The 15,049-nt window shown below is 32.8% G+C and overlaps 1 protein-coding gene across 1 annotated transcript in view; it reads left to right on the top strand.

Moving 5' to 3' along the window:
* The window catches only part of LOC132550218 (coiled-coil domain-containing protein 158-like), a 49,927-nt gene extending 35,956 nt beyond the window's left edge, over nucleotides 1-13,971 (top strand). Inside the window, exons 18-26 of the mRNA XM_060214258.1 lie at nucleotides 2,065-2,142; nucleotides 4,126-4,218; nucleotides 5,571-5,729; nucleotides 6,194-6,357; nucleotides 6,518-6,633; nucleotides 6,845-7,000; nucleotides 7,846-7,896; nucleotides 13,109-13,213; nucleotides 13,886-13,971. Coding sequence (XP_060070241.1) covers nucleotides 2,065-2,142; nucleotides 4,126-4,218; nucleotides 5,571-5,729; nucleotides 6,194-6,357; nucleotides 6,518-6,633; nucleotides 6,845-7,000; nucleotides 7,846-7,896; nucleotides 13,109-13,213; nucleotides 13,886-13,971 — 1,008 coding nt within the window. The remainder of the gene's footprint in view (nucleotides 1-2,064; nucleotides 2,143-4,125; nucleotides 4,219-5,570; nucleotides 5,730-6,193; nucleotides 6,358-6,517; nucleotides 6,634-6,844; nucleotides 7,001-7,845; nucleotides 7,897-13,108; nucleotides 13,214-13,885) is intronic.
* The last annotated feature ends 1,078 nt before the right edge of the window (nucleotides 13,972-15,049 follow it).

Here is a 15,049-nt window from a genome sequence, read left to right as displayed (position 1 = left end):
TCACATGCTGTCTAAAGCAATTAGGTTAAAGTGTATAGCCCAAGGACACTTTCACATGTACATAATAATGAATGTTTTTTTTCTCAGCTTTCTGAGAAACACATACCGTAACGGGTAGGGAGCACCAAACCACATACCTCAAATCTTCACATGAAGTTACACAGGTCAACTTTCTAACTGACTGAACTATTGTGACCCCAGTGAAATTTGTTATCAAAGGAACAAATACAAGTGGAGTAACATAGGAAGAGAGTGCTTATAACACGAAACAATTTGTGGCATGTACATAACAGAGAGTTTTCATGGAGATCCTAGCTAGCAGAGATACAGAGAGATTTGGTTAAATCTAGTTATTTCATACAGAGAGAGCCAGTAGATAAAGAGACTTTGATAAACCTGATTTATAAATGCAGAAAGAATTGGATCAACCTAGTCAGTGGATACAGAGAGATAATAATATCTTTAGTCAGTAGATACATAGACTTTTAGTGTTAGAAGATTCAGAGAGGTTTATATCAACCTAGACAGTAGATAGAGAGAGATTTAGTCTAAGAGTTTGTAGATACAGGAAGATTAAGGTAAACCTAAGTAGTAGATAAAGAGAGATTTAGATAAACCTAATTAGTAGATAAAGAGATATTAATATCAACCGAGCTATATAAAGAGATATAGATAAATCTTGCCAGTAGATACACAGAAATTAATATAAACTAACCTATACATAGAGATATAGATAAATCTTACTAGTAGATATAGATTAACTAGATGATACAGAGAAATTAAGTAAACAAAGCAAGTAAATAGAAGGAGTTGAACTTTATCTAGTGTTGTGAAGGTATTAAATGAAAACACATGAGGAAATTAAGTGTTATTATAAATTGAACTTTATCTAGTGTTGTGAAGGTATTAAATGAAAACACATGAGGAAATTAAGTGTTATTATAAATTGATTCAAAGGAACTTGTGTTGATTTGGATAGTTTTATTTAATAATGTAAAGCATGCTCATATCAAATTCCCATGTGTACACTTTTCCTTTCTGAGGTGTAAAACTAAATTGGTAGGAAATCACAATGTTTACATGTAGAGTCAACTGTCTGTGGATTAATCTCCATGGAACACTTTGCTACAGTGACTTTATTTTATAAATATTAATCACAATTGCCAAATAAGGGATCTCTGGTGTGTATTGAATATCAAAGGATCTCCACACTTTACATCAGTGACATTATAGCTATTGATAAGTGAACACAGTCTTCAGCTATTAACATAGAGACAATTAAACACATTGTATTACTGTATAATATCAGTTATATGACTAGTCTCAATGCTATCCTATGTAAATTTACATGGATTTGATGTTACATGAGTTTAATTTTTCCTCACAGGTTTTGTCACTGTGTGTAAATATTTAATTTGATTCATATTTAATGAACGTTTCATTTGTTTATTGTGTTGTAGTAGTACTCCATTTTAATGATTGCTTGAATCATATAAAGTTTTATTTACTTTTTGAATAATTCTAAGCTTCTCAATGAAGAATAAAAAACTTAAAGGGTTTCAGAAATACAGCAGAGGCACAGCACCTACATGTAGAGTGTTTGATAGTGTTAGTTATCTACTGATTATCATGAAACTAAACAATAATCTTGACTATTGGTATTATTTTATCATTTTGACAATATTTTATTTAGTTTATCCCTTTTCTGAATATGTCCAAAACATTGCTAATTATGCATACTTTGTGCACATGAATATTTGTCTTAAGTAGTAATGTGATCATAGGTCTTCCGGTCTGATTGGTTCTGCTCTTTCTTATGGGTATTTTTGTGGAAGGAGTATTTTTGTCTGTGGCTTATGGGCAGTTCTAGCTGTATTTAAGATAAGTGTGGTGTGGTTAAATTAAATGGATTGATTATCTATGCAGATAAGCGATATTCTAAATAACATTGTCCTTTGAGGTCTCATTGTGCTCCTAAATAGACCTGCTAGTAGTTAGGAAACAGAAAACATCTTTGATACAGTTTTAGATATAAAATGTATAAAATTATTGATATCGGAACAGTTGAAACGATTCACCACTCAGGACCGGAAATGTGTTCAGGTTATGATGACTGAAAATCCCTTGAATGTGGCTAAAAAGGTTTGTGAATCAAATAGTGGACATTAGGTACATGTAAATGCACTTTGGTCACAGGGTTATCTCCCTTTGTCACATTTTCTAATTGTCATTCTTTACTTTGTTGCAGTGCTGTTTCTTTTTTTTTCTAATATAGAAAACCATAATCTTACCACAAATTCAACTTATTGTGTGTTATGTGTTAGTTGTGTTTTGATTTTAATTAATCACTGACAACATCAGTAATATTTTACAATTTAACAACTTGAAGAATTTTTTAATATAAGATTATAACAAGATGTTTTGTACATTTTTTACAGACCTTGAAAGTAATAAACAATTTTCTATTCTTTAGCATGCATTCATTCATTATTCCATTTTCTCTAATTTAATTTTGTTGTGGTTATTTATATATCTATTAGCTCATTTGCTTTGGTTTATAACAGTGAAATTTTGTAGAGGTACAGAATATATGCTGTCATATTATCATGATTGATAGACCAATTTTTTTATTCTGTTTAAGATAATTTTCCTTTTTAGTGAATTTTTCTTTGTTTTCATTTGTTACAAAACATGTAGTTATATACTGTTAGGATTTGATTTCATGTTATGATGACAAGTTGAGAAGAAGATGAAAGATATGTTTAATTCAAATTGTATCATAATATACTTTAATATGTTAAGATTTATATTCATAATAACGAGTACATTTGAAAAGATAGTTCCTGTTTCTTTTCTGTTTAGTATTATGTTAAAGTTAATATTCAATTTGAAATTATCTATTTGTTTCATATTGTCCAATATGTCACATAGAAATATTGTTATATCTTGCATGTTAATCTGTATGTAATGGATTGGGCGCAGTGTTGACCATTAATCTATTTTACAACATATTATCAGTATAAAGTTTGATCACATCTATCATGTAATGTACTAACTGATGTGGCTTGGATGTGTGCTATATTTATATATAACAAGCAAGCTTAGTAATACTTCACTGTGGAATGTAATGGTGGCTTCAGTTTGTCAGTTGATTCTAATAGAGATGGTCTGAAATTCTGCTCTATTTGTGTAATACCGTTTATGCATAGATTGAGGAGTGTGATCCTTTAGAGGTCCAAGTACACAAACAACAATTAAAGTGTGAAGTTATAGGTATCATAGGATATAATCTTGTATTTTTTAGAATTAGATTTTAAGTTAAATTTCCAATCCAGGGTACATGTAGATATTTAAGTCCCATTATGTGCCTAATGTTAATGATAGAAATGTTGAGGTTCTAGATATAAGCAGTTGTAATGGACACAAAGTTATTATGCTGTATATATTGTTGTTTTTTTGGTTTATTAGTGTCACATCAGAGACACAAGTAGCTCTCGGCTCCAGAGTAGCACAATGTTTTTTCTCATGTTGTTGGTTCACATGTCAGGGTTATAATAATATAATAGAGCTCAGGAGTTGAGAGTCCAATTTTCAGAAATTAACTGGCTTCTTCTCAGTAGAGTTCCAACAAGGGAGATAAATTCTCCAATTATTGATGACCACATTATATGAACCTATCACTCGGTATTGGAGACCTTGTTATCAGTTAGAAAATCATTATAAAATTAAGAAATTCCTAGTGTAAATCATGATGTTTTAAGACTAGTAAATGATAATGTATATTGTATTCATTTTATAAGTATTCTCATCTTCTTTTCCCTCCCTGCTATTTCCTTGACATCAATGTATTGCTAATATGTACAGATGATAAACAGTAAATTGTGTTTTATTTGTATAACTTTCATGTGAATCAAAAGTCTTCTATTCAGGATAGACATTCTCACATCATTCTTCTCTATATAAAGTCTTACTCATACAATAATACCAGGGGTAATAATCAGGGTAAACAAAGTTTAAAATTGTATTGTGGTTTTGCACATTTTGATACCACCATTTGAAAAAAAAAATTTAAAAATGTTAATATGGATTGATCAGCAAGTAAACAATTTTATGTTGCATCTGTAGGCTAATACAAAGACTGCCACAACTCAGGCTCAGCTGGAGCAGTTTGAACAGGAGCTCACTTGTCTCAAGCTGAAACACCAGTTAGACATGCAGGTAAGGATAATTTCATGTGTCTCAAACAGAAACACCAGGTAGACATGCAGGCAAGGATTGAGTCATGTTTGTTCAGCTGAAACACCAGTTAGACATGCAGGTAAGGATTAATTCATGTGTCTCAAGCAGAAACACCAGTTAGACATGCAGGTAAGGATCAGTTCATATGTCTCATGCTGAAACACTAGGTAGACATGCACAGGAGTTTGCAAAATAATTTTAAACCACTAGGCACAGGACTTGTGGGCTGAAAAATTTACTCGTCCGGATTGGAAATTTACTCGTCCAAATTCAGCTATGAAATGGTGACTTAATCAGCGAGGGTGTGACATGTGACTTTCTTTCTATTTTTATTTCAAGTTTTAGTGAAAAAACTATGCAGTGATGGCTGCTTTGCGTCAGACTTAGGCCTAGCCGTAGTGTTTGTTTACATCCGACTGACTAGGTGCTGCTAGATACAGACTGGTACATGTTGATACTGCCTGAGAGCACCTGACCGCGGGAAAATGACTAAGGTATTCCAAATGCTATATCTGACATCATAGGTGTTCCGGTATAATCAAAAGTGCAGACTGGAATATGTTTGTTTTAATTTTTCTTTACATTTTTATTGAAATATAAGTTGTAACATTAATATCATTGGAAAAAAATACTCGTCCGACAGGCGACTGACAAAGATAAATCTGGTTGTCCGAGACAATTTTCACTCGTCCATGATGACCGGACGAGTGCTTTTCTGGACCCCACGTAGACATGAAAGTAAGGATTAATTCATGTGTCTCAAGCTGAAACACCAGGTAGACATGAAGGTAAGGATTGAGTCATGTGTCTCACGCAGAAACACCAGGTAGACATGAAAGTAAGGACTAATTCATGTGTCTCAAATTGTAACACTGGGTAGACATGCAGGTGAGGATTGAACATATGTCTCAAGCAGAAACACCAGGTAGACATGAAAGTAAGGACTAATTCATGTGTCTCAAATTGTAACACTGGGTAGACATGCAGGTGAGGATTGAACCATATGTCTTAAGTTTTTATGCAAACCATACATTAGTGCTTGCAGTTAATTAAGATTTATTGCCAAATATGGATTGAAGATATAAGTGATTTAAATTTACATTCGCAAAGTTTATGTGAAAACTTGACATGGAATTTCCTTGACATTTTGGTAACTGTTCACCATTTTCAAAATGAAATACCTTTTTGTGTGTACAACTCTTTTCTTAAAACAATGACATCTCCTATTACATTCAATTATAAATGCCACAAATATTAGTAAAATACCAATAGGTTTCTTGATTTTAATAATAATTCTAGTTTTTAATAAGTTCAATTATTTACTTTTGCAGGAAGCAATTCAGAAGACCACTCAGAGAAAAGGTCAAGGTCAGAAAGATTTACCCTCCACATACCCAGTAGCTGTGTACTTCCCCCAAGATGAGGCTAACCTTGACACCATCAAGGGCGGAAAGAGTGGTCAGCTCACTGACCGTCAAATCCCGACCAGGGTATGTTACATTAATTCAGTTTAGTTAAGAATCAATCCCAGACTTCAGTATACTGTGTAAGGTAAAGCATTTTCTTAGTTTATAATGTATTCCCTGTACCGCTCCAAGGTTGTCCAGGGTTGTATGAATTTAAATGTTGTACATGGTATGACATATTATCACACCTTGCAGTGTTGTTATACAGAACGTGATTTGTGTAAAATTGGAGTGCATGGTGTATGTAATTGGAAACAGAGAAGATCATCTGTAGTCTTCAGGTACCAAATGTAGAGTAGTGAGTCATTGACTTTTGGTCTTGTGTTCAACTACATACAAATATCTGTCTCTAACACAAGAGTTAACGCTCAGCTTTCAGGTTTAAAAGCTACAGATATACATCTTACCTCTATGAATGTAAATGTATCGGTGTTGTGTCTTTATAAAATTGTAGATAGGTCAATGATGCAAGTGAATTTTTGTTTCAGGACACAGATGATTACCGTGGAGAACTCAAGACTCTCCTTCATGAGATGAGGTCACTCATTTCAGAGAAAAAGGACAGGAATAACCATGCACGCCCATCGTTACACCGTCGCTACAACTCCACACATCTACCTGTACAGACAAACCTTCCTACTGGACATTATCGGTGAGGAAACCTTGTGTATTACTAAATACGTTAAACCATTACTAGGTGCAAATCTGGCTTAATTGAAGAATGTATTATATTGTGCCAGGTATATATAACATCACTGGTGGTGAACATGTTTCTAAAAGTCAGTTGGAATGGACATTATTCTTATCCACAGGTTGTACTCATCCTCGGAGACTGAGGAGTACCATTCTGACAACGAAGTAGACCGGAGTCTTAGTAGGTCAAGGTCAAGGTCAAAGTTTGACTACTCTGGCATGTCCTCAATGAAAGGTGAGTAATCAGATAACAATGGCAATGATTGATTCTGGTCAATGCTGGAGCTATATTTGGTGTAGAACTTGTAGTGAAGTGCCTCTCCTAACTTCAGCTGATCATGTGATCCTGTGGACAACATTTTTCAATGAACATTTTTCATTCTTGTAAAGATATTGGAATATTTATGTGACTTGGGTATTTAACCTATGACTTCCTTGGATTTCAGGTTCAAGGTCAAGGTCACTGTCACCTGTCCATCAATATCAGAGACGACATAGTTTAGACACAACTGCAGTAACAAGATCACCACACAGTTATATCTCAAGGTCACCAGAGTTCTTGAGGAAGTCGGGATCGTCCAGACTTGGAACATATGGCAATGGTGAGTGTCTGTGTGTTGACTTAGTAGTAGTACAGTGAGAATTAAAGCTATATTTATCCAGTGTTTTGTTTGCAAATGGTGAACAACTTTAGCTATAACCAGAAATCTCAAGTTTTGTGTATTTTGCTTCTGATTCTGTAGCTTCAAAGAGAAATCTTTTTTTATTCTAAAGTGTTTCCTGAAAAATCATACTGCTGTCTTGTGAATATTTCAAAAGTCAGTTTTCAAAAGACATTGTAGCGGTCAGATATTTGTGCTTTGTTAAGAAATAAATTGTTTTGAAAGTAATGGGGAAAAAAGTAAATATTTCGAAAATAGATATTTCACTGCATGAATTGTGTTGAAGATCATTGTGTTTGCTGCTGTGACTCTGCATGTATTGGGCATGTCTTTGGAGGGATCAAAATAGACAGCCTTGTTTTCTAGGAGTGTGGTACTTAATTACATCAAAGTGTGAATTTCAATTTTACCAGAAGGAAGGAATTGTTTTTTTTACTGATATTTTGTTTTCTTGATCTGATAGAATTAAACAGCATGTCTGTGATAAGATACATTTTCTGACTTTAATCAAATTGTTTGGCTGCATTAAAATACAGGTGATAAATTAAAACAAGCATCAATGAAAAACACATTACTCATTTAAAAACGATACATTTTAGGTGGTTTGTATGATGGAAAGTTTAAATTATGATAATATGAATTTTTTATTGAATTTGATGTTAATGAATCTGTAATTAAGCATTTTCTGAGTTCATCGTGAAAATGGTTCAGGAAACTGTAATGATGCAGCTAAATCTGTTGATGTGGTAGCCGAGCTTTGTAAATTTGGGTGTGTTTTATACCAGACTTGAGCCAGGAGAATGAGTCGGCTCGCCAGGATGACGAGGTCAAACCAGGTATAACCTTTACAGATGTATTCACGCTGTGTTTGTCTAGAAAAGCTTGTTGTGTGTATTGGTGTGGGATTGTAGTGGTGTGGTATGCATGTCACATATGTTTATTGAAATTTCTTTCCCCGAATTTCTTCTCTCCTGTAATGATAACTGTATGAAACTGTGATAATGCTCTTATTAAAAATTGTTAACATGATAGAAAATTTCTACAGATTCTTTTGGTAATAATGATTGGTGTAGTATTTTTAATCATGAATCTAGTTCTAATACAGGAGATCAAGTGTACTTCTATTTCAGAAATAATCACAAATAATTTTTCTGTTTAATACTAATAAATGCCGATTTGTTGACATGTTAACATTGTAAAGAATACTCACCACTAAAGAAATGTCCACTAAGTCCTGATCTGACTTGAACAAGTATCTGAATTTGATATAATACATGTTTATTTTTGAGTTGATTAACCCTGACAACCCCCTCCATTTTGTTTCAGTATGTTAGCTATGAAGCGGGGCAATGGAAGAGGGAGGTCTATGGCTAAGCCTATAGTTAGCACCTTGGGTCTTAACTAGTTAATGAAGAGTTGGTTACTTGGATATTTGTCATTATAAAGCTAAAGCTAGGTTCTTTTTATTCTCTGTAAATGAGGATGCTGATCATAGGTTTAGTTTATTGTATATAATCTTACATAGGTGTCATAATTATCTCCTGTTTGAACCAAATTTTAAAAGGACAGATTCTGAAGATAAATTAAATTCGGATAAGAGAAATGTGGATGTCGATTCTGATATTATTAGATTGTGATTTAATTTGACATTTTGTGTCAAAAATCTTCCAATTTCTGTTGGACACCTATGAATGATTAATAAAAATGAACCGATATCGGTAAAAATTCTACTGACAGCCGAATGTAGTTTTAATTAAAACTGTCATTTTCCCATAGCACACTTAAAAAAGATTTTCCCCCCATTTCCACCTCTAAGAACATATCCACTCTGTTGTTTTGGCTGGAAAGTCCTTTAATACCTATAAAACTCTCATCCAATTGACCTTTCTTTTCACATTAAAGAGTTCCTGTAACCACTCAAAACTGAAAATAATTTGCCATCTGTAAACATGTTTTTGTTCAGATTTCAAATAAAGTGCTAACATTTTTCAACTCATTAGAAGACAGTGTTTCATAAAATGTACCTCGTACCACATTACAATGATTCCTGCAGCTTAAGCTCTGGACGAGACTGGATCAGAGAGATTGACCATTGTGTTAGGCATGCTTACACGCTCAAATACAAATATTGTTATACCCAATTCTTGTGGTAAATGGTCAAAGTTTGTACTTACTGTATGTACTCAGATACATCAATTTGGATTCTGAGTTCATGAAATAAGCTATCAACAGATATTTCAACCATTGATCTATCATATGAGTCAGTACCCAACTTTTTTTCCCAAATATTGCCTTATCACAAGAATTTTCTAATGCCCATATTTATGCTTGATTTTTTTTTACACTGGTAAACCAGTTGGGAAAAAGATATTAAAACCAATTGAAATAAACAGTGATTTGATCACAGGATAGGTTTGATGTTGCTTTCATCAGATAAGACTCTTTTCATTCCTATCTGGTGTTGTAGCACACCTTATTGAGTCGGGTTGTTAATGCACAGTTTGAAATAAACAGGAACTAATGAACTAATTATCATAAGCACACTGCACTGAACTTACATTGAAATGTTTCTCCTGGCTATCTAGCTCTGCATTCTTGATACTGTTATAACACTTTTTTCTTATTTTTTTATTTTATTGAAACTTGATTTGTCATTTATCTTATCATCTGGGAATTTTTCATGAATTTTTCATGTACTTAAGAATGTTAAATTATTGTGAATGTATGTTTTATTTGTCTTTGTGCTAGAAGTGATGTTATAATATTAAACTGCTCAATGCATTTGGTATATTTAAGCTAGAATGCTTAACTAGAGAAATATAATGAAAAAAGAACACTATTTTCTCTGTTATTTCAAATTTGCTTAAATTTTTGATATGAACAATTTTCCAATTATTGAGATATACTGTTCAGAAAATTTATTTGTGGGAATTCATTTCAGTGGTTTGATGTATCAAAGTTTAGATTATTTTAATTGAAAGTATGTAAGGGTAATGAAACGTTACGAAAATTCATCTTCGTTTCATTCTGTTGTGCTTAACGGAGCACACACACTTGAAAGGAGAACTTGTATTAATTAAGGGTATGTCTACGTCAAAGGGTTTTGCAAAAGATATTGGTACCAGTGTTAGGACATCATTAGGCGATTTTAGTCTCTGTCTCTATTGATTTACCTGGTGAGTGCTTGACTACCACAGTGTAATGATATAAGTACTACTGAAATATTTTGGATGGTTACTAATGTTTGTGTACATCAAATGACATAAAGATACTAATACAACAGTTCTGGTTTAATTTAGTGTCTGTCTTTATCAAAGTGGGTTAAAAAAGTTAACACAACATTCCTGATTCACTTTATTGTTTGTCTATATCAAAATGTTATCAAAAGATACTGATGTAACAACTCTGGCTGAATTACGTGTTTGTCTACCTCAAATTAAACATTACACATTAGTTTGAATTACCCAAAGTACTGACGCAGTTGCCTGCTTGTCTTGAATGAAGTATATAATAACAGGGTTTTATCTGAATAACTGTTGGCCTTTTGAAAGGTTACATATTAGATTTTTAAACCTGGATTAACTGTTAAAATGTCGGTATTAAATACCCCTCAATGTAAGATGTTATAATTAGTGATGAACTTTTCTCTGATGCTTGATTATATTATAATATATACTGTATACTACATGGATTTGTTGTAAACTGCATGCACCTTTTTTCTTGCCAATTGCGTATTACATACGATCTATCATTTCAGATTTTCAAGCATGAATCCTACTGTCTTGATTCTGTAATATTGATAATTCAGCAATTTCACAAAATAATTTCTAATAGAAAATGTTGTCACAGTCAAAATTGTGAATACTAATTTACTTACTAATAAATCATTAGGACCAATTAGCTGATTAACTAGCTACACACTTTTGTGTCACTCTTACAGAATAACTTGTGTCAGTTGTGTATATATGAAGTTGATTATACTTTGTCAGATATATCAATGGTAGAGGGCAGTGTTTCAGAGCAATAACATGATCAATTTGATATTCCTAGAAATTGAGGACAAAAGTGGAGGTACAGGTAACAGTTTTTGAAGAAAACAAATGGTGCAAGTACAAAACAGCAGAGAACATTTGATCTATAGGCATTTGCTTAGTGATACTAGGTCAACAGAATTAGGTCTAATGGAAAATATTTGTAAACATGATATTGACAATGTCAAGGTGCCTTAACTGGTCATTTTCATTTGTACAGGTGACTAATAAAGCTAATTTCCCAGAAAACCATTCATATTGGTTACTTAGTATTAATGGTTAGAGCAGATGTCAGTAAAATTATTGTGGTACCTATCATCCAGAGGCAATTGTTTTGTCTGCAGAATAAGGTCATGTGTCGGCTTTGTACTGATGTACAACGGAAGAAATGTCAGCAGGTTGCTCAATAACCACTGATGAAATGCTAAATAATACCCACTTAGATAATTGTGGAAATTTTGCTTTGATTGTGATTATACAAATGTACCATCAGATCTTTACTTTGATGTTTAGTCATTGTCATGTCTAGTGTGATTGCAAACGTGATTATTATTGTTAGATGTAGTCAGGCAGAAGGAGCCATACACATGTTGTTTAATCACAAGGATGGCAGTGGCAATTACCTTATATTCAATGTTTATACAATGTATTTGGTTTTCCATGCTAGAGTACCTTTAAGTGCTATGTGGATTGTATTTACATTGGTGATAAAGCTATGGTTGTAGTGTATATGTGTTGACGATTCCTCTGTAAATCAGATTAGGAAGAATAGTTTTGTCTATATAGGGGTCACTACAATTTTGTGCAGCAATTGGCTGCTATAATGAGTGATAAAATTTACCAACAGCTAACATTTACAGAAAAAATAATTCCAGTTTACAAGAATTGATATACAAATTTTTGTACAAGTATGCTTTATGAATTACACATGAAAACTGTGTGGTCATTTTGTAGCTTTGAAAAGGCTGGTTTTCTTTTTATTGTATTTTATATACCTGGATTTAGATGGTTCGTATTGGGAAATAAAGCAATATAATTTGTAATTCTCTACCACTCATTTCTATGTGTTTATTATAGAGCAGGGAGTATTGATGACAGAATTTCATTATTGGTCTGTACATAAATCATTAATTGAATGATGTAATAAACAATAAAATGATAATTGAAATAGAAACATTACAAATGAAATGTTTATGGTGATATATTGCACTTGATAGAATTGGTACGATGTATATTGAATTGCAGGCAATTGTCTAATCCATCAGGAAAACAATATGGGCCTGTTATGATAAATTGTTTCCTCAACACGGTTCCTATATGTCTGCTGCAAAGTGCAATACAACACTATCTGTGAAGTTTAACATTATAAATAAATAACTAATCCATCATGTCTGCAATATAATTGTCCTGGTGGTGCGTAATATTATGTTGACATCAATATCTGCTCAGAAAATTTTCAAGGATAAGAGCAGACATTTTCCCTAAAGTTGTTTCATCACTACAGAATGATGGGAAACAATAACTTTGGCCCTCTGTAGATTAGGGAAGCATATCAGGTTTTCATTACGTAATAGACTGACGGATGTCAGATAACAGCAACATATATTGTGCTAGAACAGGGGGACAAATCAAGATGTTTTCATTGTTATATTATTATAAAACTCCATTTACACAAGTTAAACTTTGAATTTATTTTAAAACGTGTCTTTTCAATAGCCAGATAGTGTAGAAGACTACAAGGTTCTTTTCATTTCAGTACGACGTAAGTAAGGTTTAAATTTTGCTGGAAGATTATGCACAAAACCTAGAAGTGGGGCTTGTATGAGATATGAACAGTATTTAAACACTGGATCTTTCCGGTTTTCAGTTTGTACATTTGAACAGACGGAGATACATAATGCTACAATTTGGCTTTGGGATATAATTTTGTCACTGCTTTTAACTTTGAAATATATTTACCTACACATAATCTACACTTTTAAACAATATAAACTTAAAACATTTTTTGTATGTACAGGTTCAACTCGACTGGTATCTAATACTCAGGATCTGTGTAAGAGGTTGGAAGAGAGAATTGAATCACTGTCCAAGATGGGTGGGTCACTGCAGAAAGAGAATAAAGGTAAGCCCATCATCAGTACACAAACTAACGAAAAGTTATATAAATTGTTCTGAACATGGCGTATCTTTGTAGTTTTGCCTATATCAAGTATTCTGAAGTACAACTTCTACTGTCCTTTAATTGACTGTGGAAAAACAGTAAAGCTACTCTTTACAGTTGGCATGTATAAAACGGTTGTCTAACGAAAGTGCCATTTTTTCTAGAATTGTCTTTTTATCATAAACATTGGCGAGTTAGTGGGCATGAAATATTGATCTCTGTGAGCGAATTCATTGCCGTTTACTGTTTCTAACCTAACCACATTCTGTTGTCAAACTGTTCGTTATTCTTACACAGGATAGTTTATATAACTTACTGTAAGCAGAAAAGAAAACTCGAATTTGGAAGAGATTTACTTAACATAAACATGAAGCTGTCTACATGCAAAAAGGATATATATCATTTTGTAACACAAACATTGATACTGAAACTACATTAAAATCATATGATAGCTTATTTTTAAAATATTGAAGCTTATAGTTAAAAGTCTTCAATAAATGAAACAACATAATTACCAGTATATTCCTACCATAAGAGATGTTTAAAGTGTAAACCTTCAGGAAGGGGATCATCACAGATATAAAGTTCTGATCATTTAAAGTATGACACACTGATAAAATTATATCATTGCAGAGATGGCAGACTTGATGAAACAGCAGGGTAAAAAGATTCGCAAGGCGAAAGATAACTCCAAGAAAATAAGAAAGGTGGTGAGGTGACACGAAACATTACAAAATCATTAACAACATGGACTTTATAATCTTTAATGCTGACAGATTCAATGGATAAGATCATTTAGAAGGGACATAGAATTATGAGGATCGTTACCTCGATACAAGTTTCAAATGAAGGGTGCTGTTATGATGAGGCAGAGTACAGATTTACAGATAGTTAGCATGTGCAAGTGTTTTATCATGTGAACAAATGGGAAGAAAATGTTGTTTGTAACAAAGTTGGTAAGAATTTTTCACTGAAACTAAACGTAAGGAATGTTTAGTGGTATTATTCTGCTGTGAATTTAGGATATAGACAATCTTCATTTATCAATGAATTTTCCTTTTATCATTATAAATCATTTTGATTGTATTATGTTAGAAAGAACAAAATCAATATGTATGCCATTCACACAATTGCCAAACAATTTAACAACTCTGTCATTAGAAGATGATTATGAATATTCTTTATTTTTTAATACAATGGAAGTCTGTTGGTTCCTACCTGTGTACTGCTACAAAAAAAACACTGTTGCTGTCTTATAGGAAGAAGTTTTCTTTCAGATAAATCAGGAATCAGTACACAAAATAAGACTTCAACATTATTTTGAAATACTAGCTGTGTGTTAAAGTTGATAATTGATTGGAATTAATTACTTTATGTACATCAGTTTGACACATGGATCTTAATTTATTTGCAGTTGTTGATCCTCTTGGTGTCAATTTTACAAAAATGTCTATCAAAGTAATTTGTCATCAGGTCTTCAGACTGAAAATTGATGACCAGAAATACTTCATTGTAGAATGAAAAATTGTTTGACTTGAATCATTCTTTTCCTATTAGATCATAAAAACGAGTGATTGGTTTAAAAGTGGTTTTTTGAAAGATCTCGTGTTTCAGGAGAATTTTAATCTGGCTGTTGACACTGTCATATTATGATGCATGTTTGAAATGCAGCGTAAATGTCGTGCTGTGCACACTTCAGGAATTCAAACCCACCTCTCCGAGCTACTCCACAGTCTAATGTTCTGTTGGTGTGGTGAAATAATTTGTTAAATGATGATTGGCACATTGTGAAATATG

This window comes from Ylistrum balloti, unplaced genomic scaffold, assembly GCF_031769215.1.
Source record: "Ylistrum balloti isolate Yb309-2 unplaced genomic scaffold, AGI_CSIRO_Ybal_v1 Utg370110, whole genome shotgun sequence".
NCBI classification, from domain to species: Eukaryota; Metazoa; Mollusca; class Bivalvia; order Pectinida; family Pectinidae; genus Ylistrum; species Ylistrum balloti.
The sequence above is the reverse complement of the archived record's forward strand: the minus strand, read 5'-3'. Positions and strand labels throughout refer to the sequence as shown.